This window comes from Rattus norvegicus, chromosome 15, assembly GCF_036323735.1.
Source record: "Rattus norvegicus strain BN/NHsdMcwi chromosome 15, GRCr8, whole genome shotgun sequence".
Classification (NCBI taxonomy): Eukaryota; Metazoa; Chordata; class Mammalia; order Rodentia; family Muridae; genus Rattus; species Rattus norvegicus.
In genome coordinates this window covers 82,355,944-82,368,504 of record NC_086033.1, presented here as the reverse complement: position 1 = coordinate 82,368,504, position 12,561 = coordinate 82,355,944, and the positions used below count along the sequence as shown (strand labels likewise).

Genomic DNA, 12,561 nt, shown 5'->3' with positions numbered 1-12,561 from the left:
TTTCCTGAACAAAACACCAATGGCTTATGCTCTAAGATCAAGAATCGACAAATGGGATCTCATAAAACTGCAAAGCTTCTGTAAGGCAAAGGACACTGTGGTTAGGACAAAACGGCAACCAACAGATTGGGAAAGGATCTTTACCAATCCTACAACAGATAGAGGCCTTATATCCAAAATATACAAAGAACTCAAGAAGTTAGACCGCAGGGAAACAAATAACCCTATTAAAAAATGGGGTTCAGAGATAAACAAAGAATTCACAGCTGAGGAATGATGAATGGCTAAGAAACACCTAAAGAAATGTTCAACATCTTTAGTCATAAGGGAAATGCAAATCAAAACAACCCTGAGATTTCACCTCACACCAGTGAGAATGGCTAAGATCAAAAACTCAGGTGACAGGAAATGCTGGTGAGGATGTGGAGAAAGAGGAACACTCCCCCATTGTTGGTGGGATTGCAGACTGGTACAACCATTCTGGAAATCAGTCTGGAGGTTCCTCAGAAAATTGGACATTGAACTGCCTAAGGATCCAGCTATACCTCTCTTGGGCATATACCTAAAAGATGCCCCAACATATAAAAAAGACACGTGCTCCACTATGTTCATAGCAGCCTTATTTATAGTAGCCAGAAGCTGGAAAGAACCCAGATGCCCTTCAACAGAGGAATGGATACAGAAAATGTGGTACATCTACACAATGGAATATTACTCAGCTATCAAAATAATGACTTTATGAATTCATAGGCAAATGGATGGAACTGGAAAATATCATCCTGAGTGAGGTAACCCAATCACAGAAAAACACACATGGTATGCACTCATTGATAATATCGTGGCTATTAGCCCAAATGCTTGAATTACCCTAGATGCACAGAACACATGAAACTCAAGAAGTATCACCAAAATGCGAATGCTTCACTCCTTTAAAAGGGGAACAAGAATACCCTTGGGAGGGAATAGGGAGTCAAGGTTTAGAACAGAGACTGAAGGAACACCCATTCAGAGCCTGCCCCACATGTGGCCCATACATATACAGCCACCCAATTAGACAAGATGGATGAAGCAAAGAAGTGCAGACCGACAGGAGCCGGATGTAGATCGCTCCTGAGAGACACAGCCAGAATACAGCAAATACATAGGCGAATGCCAGCAGCAAACCACTGAACTGAGAACAGGACTCCCGTTGAAGGAATCAGAGAAAGAACTAGAAGAGCCTGAAGGGGCTTGAGACCCCATATGTACAACAATGCCAAGCAACCAGAGCTTCCTGGGACTAAGCCACTACCTAAAGACTATACATGGACTGACCCTGGACTCTGACCTCATAAGTAGCAATGAATATCTTAGTAAGAGCACCAGTGGAAGGGGAAGCCCTGGGTCCTGCTAAGACTGAACCCCCAGTGAACTAGATTGTTGTGGGGAGGGCGGTAATGGGGGGAGGATGGGGAGGGGAATACCCATATAGAAGGGGAGGGGGAGGGGTTAGGGGCATGTTGGCCCGGAAACTGGGAAAGGGAACAACATTCGAAATGTAAATAAGAAATACTCAGGTTAATAGAAAAAGAAAAAAAAGAAATATTCATGGTAGAGTGCTAAGGTTAAAAACTAAACTACTAAAACTATATAATGTCCAAAAATGCAAGGAAATTCATGTATTTGTATAAATTTCTGATTGATTATTCTAAATAATGGGATTACCATAAATTTACCCAATTTTAAAAATCAAATAATTACTTATAATCAGTTAAAATAGTAATCATACATATTTAATATCAGCTGAATATATAATGTTTTAAATCAAAACAAGTATGAAGGCGATATACAGCAGCTGAGAAATGTTTCCTTGTATAAACTTTTTAGTACACTTCCTCATAATGACAAATGATGATGACTTTGCTATGAAGCACTCACTCACTACTGTGAGTCATTTCTGTAACTCACTTTAAATCTGCAGTGCTTTAATTTAAAGGTAAAAGACTAGTAAGTACAGACTCCCTGAAGGCTTCACTGCTCTTTCTTGTCTTAAGTAAATAGATTTCAAGAGGGCACATGGCAACCAATTTCGGTAAAAATAGCCCTTAAGAAACCAAATGTTGATTCTGCAGTCTTCAAAAGTCCATCAGTGGATTAGGCGCTACTCAAACTGTGCACGTAGTAGGCACTCAATAGAAACAGTCGAGTGACTAGGTATAGGGGTGCACACATGTCCTCTCTGGATGTCTAGACTTACACTCTCTTCCCGCAGCGTAGATGACCTGAGAAGCACTTCCTCAAAATAGCCCTCAGCTCACCAAGAGAAGAATGCCTGGCACAGCTGGCAAGGGTATTAATAGCACACCCATTAGGCGCTTGTTCAGGGCACACAGATAACTCAGTGATAGAATCTTCAGAAATATTTGGACAGTTAAGATCATTTGCACTATGAATCAGTTGTGGTTCTTTAAATCTTTGGGCATCAGAAGAAAACAAAGCAAAGCAAAACAAAAGAAAACCTCTTCCACACTATAAACACCAACCAGCCAACCAACCAACCAACCAACCAACCAACCCACCCACCCACCCAACCAGCCAACCAACCAACCAACCAACCAACCAACCAACCAACCAGCCAACCCACCCACCCACCCACCCACCAACCAACCAACCAACCAACCAACCAACCAACCAACCAACCAACCAACCAACCAGCCAGCCAACCAACCAACCACACCAAACAAACTAGACACACTTGACTTCTGGTTTTGTGAACTTCTTTAAAAAGTAGGCAACAATCAAATCTAATTTCAAAGCTCAATATTTTGGGTATGGAAAGGAAGCTTATAATAGGAAATATATTTTTCCCTTGTAAGAACCAGTCTCCAGATTCAGATGTTAAAATGAGGTCTGAGCTTCCCATCGGCCTTGAACTTTGTGTATGTCACATAACCTCTATCAACAGAGAGGATCTTGCTCATGAAGCCACTTGCATGTCTACTCTTTTCCTGGGGACAATGGGCTAAAAGAACCAGATACACCTAAAAATTGCAAAATGTCCTGAACCAGTTACACCAGCCTTTGAGAGCACCAGGAAGGGATGGGATGGCAACCTATTTTTCAAATACTAAATAATTTAGAAGCACCTGTACCTCTAATAAAAATAATCATTGTAGCTATATACTGATACTTTCTTTTTCTCTTCCCTCTCCCCTTCCTCTCCTGTCACCTGCCTTTCACACCCTTCTCGCCTTTCCCCATTTCTTTTTCTTCTTTCTCTGTTGACCATAGATAGGATGGTATAGAATCCATTACCTAGCTCAGGCAGAACTCAAGACTCAAGTTTTTAGATCACCCAGCCTGGTGGTGGGGAACTAGTGTGCACCATCACTTGGGGCTAGCTTCTGTGACTTATTTTTTATATTAATTAGCAATTTCAGACGATCTTGAAAAACCTGGGAGACAAGGCTTAACAAGTCTGTAAGAGAGAATCTCTAGATCAGATTAACTGAGGTGGGTGGCACCCTAAATGTGGGTGCTACCGTTCCACAAGTAGGCACCGTAAACTGAATATAGAAGAGAAATGGAGCCATGAATACCATCATCACACTGCTTCCTTCCTGTGGATCTGTGTGAGCAGTTTCCTCATGCTCCTGCTGCCATGACCCCTTGATGAACTGTCCCCGAACTGTGAGCCGAGCACCCCTTCCTTCCTCAGGCCGCTTTCCTCAAGCACTTGGTCCCAGCAATGACGCACGAACCTAACCCTTCTGGATAGTTTTAACTGCAATTCATATGTTTTCTCCATGTTTCTTTCTTTAATATGTATTATATACAATAATATATTATATATTAAGATACATATCAAGAAGTATAGGCACATAAATAATAAACAAAGGACATAGAAACTGAAGGTAGGTCAATTAGTTCTAACCTGAAAATTATTGCTACAAAGCATTTGTACTTATCTGAAATTAATGTGAAAATAAAATGGCTTTAAAAGTTACTGCATCTAATACCATGAACATTCTAATGTACACATCTACTAACCATTAAATTCACTTAAATATAGATGAAGTTCATGGTTATCACCACGTCCTACTTTGTGAGCGCTTTAATATTTATGAATATTAAGAACAAGTAACCATCGTTCGGCTCAGCACATCATCAAGATGGACTATGCAATTACACTTAGCTTGAGTGACAGACCAATCCCTATGACTTTACCTTTGCTTTAGCCGCCTCTTAGCTGTTGTGGGAACGTTAGCACCATAGCCATAGGAATAAAGAATTCTTTCAGCCTCGTCTTCATTTTCAACTGAAAAATATTAAAATGTAGGATGTGAAATAACTTTTCCTTAAAAAGCATAGCAGAAATCAAAATAAAAGATCACAATAACATATTAAGAGTTCCAAGAACATTCCTAAGGACTAATGCACATTGAGAGAGGGAGAGCATATTAAAGTATACTTTGGTTGTATTTGTAGATTTATTTTTAGAAGATGTTAAGGGATTACATCACCTGATAAGCTATGCTTTCTTATAGAGCAAGCAACTCAGGTATGTTATTCTGAAGGATTCAAAGACTTTTAACATGGATTATATATTATAAAATATGAAGAATTATAGAATCAGTGTGATGAAGGTGATTTTTGTTTTGTCTTTGCAATAATTTCTCACGCAGCCTAGGCTTCCCTTGTCAAAGATGACCCTGGGCTATTGATTCTGCAGCCTCCACTCCCTGAGTACTGAGATTCAGAAATATACAACTAGAGCCGAGGCTGGCTTAGAACTGGAGATCTTCCTGCCTCATTTCCTGAGGGTAGGATTAAAGGAGGTCTCACTACACTCACTATCAGCTTTTGATGTTTCTGCTTTGGTTTTCACCGCCATGTGTGCGAGGGACTGAATCCAAAGCTTGCAGGGTAGGCCAGCACTCCACCAGTGAGCTAGCTACAAGGCTAGTACTGAGGCAAACCCTTTGATAAAACTGTATGAGTTCCTGACAAAAAGAAACGTTTAATACTTAATCTGTTTTTTGAGTCTAGCTACTGGAAATTTACATCAAGTAATATTAAAAACAGAATATTCTTTAAAGCACTTATATTTTTAATAAACATATACCAAGGTATTTTTACAAATGATTCCATCTTTCCTCTGTCGCCATGGGTACAGTTGCGTGGGGGTGGGGTGCGGAGCAGTTGGTGGGGTGGGCACTCGGACTTACTTTCTGCTGTCTGCATTATTATTTCATCAAGTTCCTTTTCCAATTTCTCGTAAATGTCTAACCTTGCCTGATGCTCTGAGTTCTGTGCCTCGAGTTCAGTAATGCGTTTTTCAGAAGACGCTTGGAGACTATAAAATTCTTTAGTTAAAACCTAAACGTGGAAGAAAAGAATGACAAAGGTTGAAAGAAATAAGATTTACTGAGGTTCGCAGTAAAGGAACATGATGAGCAGAGATCTATTTACACCTTTTGTCTTCCAATCACAGACATGTAAACAAGTAGCTCAACTGAGAGGACATATTTATCTCTAAGGTAAGTAATTCTGGCATGTTTAACGGAAACTTGCGAAAGGCTTTGTCAGTAGTTACATATGCCGAATAGAAATGAATTTAGGGGTAAGGTTAACCTCTGCTGGTTAAGAGTTCACTGGAGACAGCATTGAACAGTGAGACGTACCTGAGGTCAAGTATTAGGGGTCAGCACAGAGCTGTACAAAGACTGTAATGAATTCTGCAGTGCCCCATCAGCGCTCCTCAACCTGCCCTGCTCACACCTTTAGCATGTTTGGCTTCCTAACAAGCTCCACTTCCAAGCAGAAAGTAAATGAAAGTCCCACTTAGGGCAGTAGCAAAAATGCCTTTGCAAAAAAAAGGGGTTCTTTTCTTCTCTTTTTGTCACATTTTTTATTGATTATTTTATTTACATTTCAAATGTTGCCCCCGCTTCTCAGTCTCCCCTCTGCAACCCCCTATCCCATGACCCCTCCCCTTCCCTTTGCCTCTAAGAGGGTGCTCCCTCACCTACCCACACACTTCCACCTCACCCCTCTAACATCCCCCTTCACCGGGACAACAAAACTCCACAGGACCAATCGCCTCCCGTCCTACTGATGCTAAATGAGGCAATATGTAGTGGGAGCCATGGGCACAAAACAAGCCTCAACAGATACAAGAAGATCGAAATAATCCCATGCATCCTATCAGATCCTCATGAATAAGGCTTGACTTCAATTACAACAAAAACAACAGAAATCTTACATACACATGGAAACTGAACAACTATCTACTCAATAATTACCTGGTCAGGGAAGAAATAAAGAAATTAAAGACGTTCTAGAATTCAATGAAAATGAATCCACAGCATACCCAAACTTACGGGACACAACGAAAGCAGCACTAAGAGGAAAATTCATAGCCCTGTGCCCTGGCAAAGAAACTGGAAAAGACCCTACACTAGCCACTTAACAGCACACCTGAGAGCCATAGGACAAAAGGAAGCTGACACACACAGGAGGAGGGCAGGAAATAGTCAACTCAGGCTGAAATCAATCAATTAGAAACAAAGAGAACAATACAAAGAATCAGCAAAGCTGGTTCTTTGAGAGACCCAACAAGATAGAACCCCTAGCCAAACTAACTAAAGGGCCCAGAGACAGTAACAAAATCAAAAAAGGAAGACGTAACAGAAACTGAGGAAATTCAAAGAATTATGAGATCCTACTACAAAAGCCTATCTATCCTCAACAGAACTGGAAAATCTAGATAAAATGGATGACTTTTTAGACAGACACCACATACCAAAGTTAAATGAAGAGCAGGTAAACTTTCTAATCAGTCCCAAATCCCCTAAGGAAATAGAAGTCATTAAAAATCTTCCAACGGGGTGGGGTGGTGGTGGGGTTCAGCAGGTGGGAAAAGCCCATGGTCAGATGGCTTTAGTGCAGAATTTTACCAGACCTTCAAAGAAGAGCTAATACAAAACTCCTCAAACTATTCCATACAATAGAAACAGAAGGAACACTACCTAATTCACTCTATGAAGCCACAGTTACTCTGCTACCTAAACCACACAAAGACCCAACAAAGAAAGAGAACTTTAGACTAATCTTGCTTACGAATACTGATGCAAAAATACTCAATAAAATTCTTAAATACTGAATTCAAGAACAGATCAAAACCATCATTCACCACAATCAAGTAGGCTTCCTCCCAGGGATGAGGAATGATTCAATATATGAAAACTAATGTAATCCATTATATAAACAAACTCAAAGAAAAAATCACATGATCATCTCATTAGATGCTGAAAAAAACTTTGACAAAATATAACACCCATTCATGTTAAAAGTATTGAAAGATCATGAATTCAAGACCCTTACCTAAACATAATTAAAACAATATACAGCAAACCATGTCAATGTCAAATGAAATGGAGAGATACTTGAAGCAATCCTACTAAAATCAGGGACAATTCAAGGATGGCTCTGTATCTATTCAATACAGTACTTGAAGTTCTAGCTAGAGCAATAAGACAACAAAATGAGATCAAGGGAATACAAATTGGAAAAGAAGGAACCAAGGTATTTGCAGATGATATGACAGTATACATAAAAGATCTCCCCCCAAAAAAATCTACCAGAGAATTTCTACAGCTGATAAAAAACTTTAGCAAAGTGGTAGGATATAAAATTAACTCAAATAAATCAGTAGCTTTCCTTAATACAAATAATAATGGGCTGAGAAAGAAATTAGGGAAACAAAACCTTTCACAAAAGCCACAAACAGTATAAAATATCTTGGTGTAACTCTTACTAAGCAAATGAAAGATCTATATGAAAAGAACTTCAAATTCCTGAAAAAAGAAATTGAAGAAGACCTCAAAAGATGGAAAAATCTTCCATGCTCATGGACTGGAAGGATTAACATAATAAAAATGGCTGTCATCAAAAGCAATCTACACAATTCCATTCAATGCAATCCCCTTCAAGATTCCAACACAATTCTTCACAGACATGGAAAGACCAATTCTCCATTTCATATGGAAAAACAAAAAACCCAGAATAGCCAAAACCATTCTTAACAATAAAAGATCTGAGAGAATCACCAACCCTGACCTCAAGCTGTACTACAGAGCAATGGTTATAAAAAAAGCACATGGTATTGGTACAGAGACAGATAGGCAGATTAATGGAATAAAATCAAAGACCCCAAAATAAGCCCACACATTTAGGGACACCTGGTTTTGACAAAGGAGCCAAAAAACATGCGATGGAAAAAAAGAAAGCACTTTCAATAAATGGTGTCGGTCCAACTGGTGGTCTGCATGTATAAAAATGAAAATAGATCCATATTTATCACCTTATCAAGTCCAAGTGGATCAAGGACTCAACATAAAACCAGATACAGTGAATCTAATAGAAGAAAAAGTGGGAAAGAGCCTTGAACTCATTGGCACAGGGGGAAATTTCCTAATTTCCAGCACTCCAATGGTTCAGGCTCTAAAATCATGAAACTGAAAAGCGTCTGTAAGGCAAAAGACACAGTCAATGGGACAAATCAGCAAACTACAGATTGGGAAAAAAAATCTTCACCAACCCCACATCTGATAGAGGGCTAATATCCAACATATAAAGAACTCAAGAAGCTATCCTCAAAAAAAAAAATCAAATAACCTAATTTAAAAATGGGGTATAGAGTTAAATGGAGAATTCTCAATTGAAGATTATCAAATGGCTAAGAAGCACTTAAAGAAATGTTTGATATCCTTAGTCATCAGGGAAATAAAAATCAAAACAACCCTGAGATTCCTCCTCACATCAGTCAGAATGGCTAAGATCAAAAACTCAGGTGACAGCAGATGCTGGTGAGGATGTGGAGAAAGAGGAACACTCCTCCATTGTTGGTGGGGTTGCAGACTGGTAAAACCATTCTGGAAATCAGTCTGGAGGTTCCTCAGAAAATTGGACATTGAACTATCTAAGGACCCAGCTATACCTCTCTTGGGCATATACCCACAAGATGCCCCAACATATAAAAAAGACACATGCTCCACTATGTTCAAAGAAAGGGTTTCTTAAAAAAAATTCTTTAAAAAGGATTTAAAAAGAGGTGTAGATTCTTTATTATTACATGTACAACCTGCTGAATCCATACACCACCTGTTTTTAAAAAAGCGAGCATGGATGGGCCTTGAGAGACAGTGCGGCAGCTAAAGGCACTTGCTGTATTACGTATAGGGCCCGAGGTCATTTTCTATGACCTATGAAAGGTGAGGGAGAATCAACTCTACAAAGTTGTCCTCTCACCTTCATAAATGTGCAGTGACTCAAAAATCTATGCATACACATCATCCACACACACAGTCATAATAAGTTAGAAAATTTAACGTATTTACTTTATGGTGCTGGGGATTTGTGTTATGAATGCTTGGCAATAGCTTGCCACAGAGCTAGGCTACCAACCCAACAATAACATTTTAAGAAGAGTCAATGTACAGTCATTGAGAGGCTGTATCCACCCATGTACTATGAAAAAGATACATTTCATATATTATGTACTCTTAAATTATCAATTGATCCTATCACACTCAAATGGTTTACTGTGATCAGAGTGATATGTTATAGTGTTAAGTTCTCCACTATTATAGTAACACTTCAGCGAGCATCTGGGAATGAAGTATTTTACATATTTAAAATACATCTTAACAGGGGCTAGAGAAATGGCTCAGTGGTTAAGAGCACTCCCTAGTTGCTTTTTCAGAGGTCCTGGGTTCAAATGCCAGAACCAGTTTCAGGGGATCCAACACCCTCACACAGAATGCACAGATCTTTTAATGTAGTATTGAAATGATAAATCAACAAATGGCTAAAAATGTTTTGCTTATATATGTATATTTACATATAAACTCTATATATTTTCTAAATTAGAAACACATTTTATAATGTAATTGATTGATAGTATAATTTTGGAAAATTATTAAAAAAATTTTGATTTTATTTTTATGCATATGGGTGTTTTGCGTGAGTGTCTGTGTATGCCCAGAAGAGGGCATTTGGACCCCTGGAACTGGAGTTATAAATGGCTGGGAGCCATGTGGAATAGAACCTGGGTCCTTTGGAAGAGCAGCTAGCATTACCTACTGCGCCATCTCCTCAGCTGCAGGAAAGACTTCCAGTTGACTAACCTTCACGTTCAGAATCTTCCATTTTGTTCTGACCTATAATATGATTTCATAACTAGGTACATTCATATGCAAAGAGGAAAACTAAAAACATGAAGTGCTTACGTTAAGCTAACAACAAAATACCATCTATTTTAAAATGTAATAAATATTTCCTCTCATTTCTTCAGAAAAAATCTGTAAAAATATTGAATATTATCTCTATATTCTTCCACTTGTACTACAGAAGTACTTTGTTGGGTTAAAAAAAAATGCTGAAAATTGGGCCAATGAGATGGCTCTGTGGAAAGAAAGAACTGACTATCATGAGCTGTGCTCTGACTGCCAAGTGTCTTCTACCGTGCACACAAACATTCACCCGACAGGCACAAAAGCAAACAAATGTGAAGATTTAAGTGCTAAAACATTCGGAACAGTTTCTGGATGCAAACTGTTACAGATAAAATGCCGACTGTTCCATTCCAGAAAGATGGTGATTTTTATACGCGTCATTATAGTTCTACAGTTTGCTTCATGACAGTTTCAGTTTTCTTACGTAAGTATTCCGGCAATTACTTGCTTTTTATTAGTATGAATGAAATGTTTTCTAAAAGTTTTAAAAACAATTTTAGTCATTTTTTTGGTGCACATATTTCTGCTATTCATGTATCTTTTCCTTCACTTTTTTGTTTTTAACATAGGGCCTTATTACTTAGTTCTGGCTGACTACATAAGCCTCCACCCTGTGATACTCCTGTCCCAGCCTTCAGAGTGCTGGGATTCCATGTACATGGCTTTATTTCCGTATGTTCTTGTGAGGATGAGCTCCGCTCCTCTAGGAGAAATGACGGTCTATGTAAATGTTACATTTAGAAAGTTTATACTCTACACTTATGTCGGGGAAAGGTGCATAAAGGTACCTCCAATTTCTTCTGATATTTTTCACATTCCAACTGGCACTGTGTGAGATTTCTTGCCGTTTCCTCTTGCAGGAGTTGAACACGCTCGCTTTCAAAGGACTTCAGCTTGCTCTGATGGAGAAACTCGGAAACTTTGCTTTCTGTACTAAGTTGGAGTTCTCTGTACCTGAAAGAAGCAGAGTGGCGATGGCCTCACATCAGTGCGAGAGTTTATGGAAGCACAGACCTCAGTTCTCCTTTCCACCCCATCATAGTAGGATTGCATGATGAATAATTTATAGTTATTCAGAAAAGCTTTTATAATTTAGTTATGCACATGTATGGAAACACATACTAAAATACACATTTGATTATAAGAAAATGATGTAACAATCGTCAAATGGTATACTTAACAACCCAGATAGGAATATTCTCTTCATTTCATAAGTATAACTATAAATAAAAATATTTATAATTAACATATAAATCATTACACATTCTAAGTGTGCAAGTATGCTATATTGATTGTGTCCTAAAAGAAAGCAAAGCAGACATATTGTATGTTTTCACAGAGACACTAGGAATGTAGCACAATGTTATATACAGTATTAAAATTCATTTATTGAGCTATAACTGTAAGAGATAATGGAAATTCACTAGAGCAATGGTTTCTTTGTTTCTTAAGGAACTTATAATTTCAGGGGAAGATAGGAAAACAAATGTGAAAATTCAAGAGTGATGAATGATAAGGATACTCTCCAGGTCAAACAGGACACTAGGAAAAGAGGCCAACTGCGTCTTGAGTGTGTGTGTATGTGAGAGAGTGCATGAGAGTGTGTGTGTGTGTGTGTGAGACAAAGTATGTATCTGTGTGTGTGTGTGAGACAAAGTATGTATCTGTGTGTGTATGTGTGAGTGTGTGTGTGAGAAAGTATGTATCTGTGTGTGTGTGTGAGACAAAGTATGTATCTGTGTGTGTATGTGTGAGTGTGTGTGTGAGAAAGTATGTATCTGTGTGTGTGTGTGAGACAAAGTATGTATCTGTGTGTGTATGTGTGAGTGTGTGTGTGAGAAAGTATGTATCTGTGTGTGTGTGTGTATGTGTGAGACAAAGTATGTATCTGTGTGTGTGTGTGTGAGTGTGTGTGTGAGAAAGTATGTATCTGTGTGTGTGTGTGTGTGTGTGTGTGTGTGTGTGTGTGTGTGTGTGTAATCTAAAAACATAGGCCCTAACGTATATGCTAAAGGCCACTTCACTTTTGGTACTTCACTTATCATTGGTAATAGCGTGTTGCATATAGGCTAGAGAAAATTCCAGGCAGTACATATCATATACCCTGTAACAGGCTCTAAGAAAAAGTTAGCTTTTATGCTATTTTATAAAGCCCTAACATAATATATTTAAAAAGTTCTTATGACTTTATTAAAAATAGTTTTAGGGGTTGGAGGGAAATACCAGGTAAAATGCTTGCTGCAATGGATTTGCTTACTGTTTATATACTTATGGCTATAAATGA

General features: G+C 38.6%; 1 protein-coding gene across 11 annotated transcripts in view; it reads right to left on the bottom strand.

The window, feature by feature from the left end:
* Nucleotides 1-12,561, bottom strand: part of Pibf1 (progesterone immunomodulatory binding factor 1) — a 169,304-nt gene that overhangs the window by 59,042 nt on the left and 97,701 nt on the right. For 7 of the 11 annotated variants that reach the window (XR_010057824.1, XM_006252406.5, XM_224451.10 and 4 more), the window contains exons 11-13: nt 11,066-11,231; nt 5,208-5,358; nt 4,207-4,297 (exon numbers count right to left, since the gene is read on the bottom strand). Coding sequence is in view for 6 of the 11 variants with exons in the window: in XM_006252406.5 (XP_006252468.1) it covers nt 4,207-4,297; nt 5,208-5,358; nt 11,066-11,231 (408 nt within the window). In the remaining 5 variants the exon portion in view is untranslated. Of the gene's footprint in view, nt 1-4,206; nt 4,298-5,207; nt 5,359-11,065; nt 11,232-12,561 lie in introns of those variants that run through there. The other 4 variants (XR_010057827.1, XR_010057826.1, XR_010057828.1 and 1 more) reach the window with 2 other exon arrangements.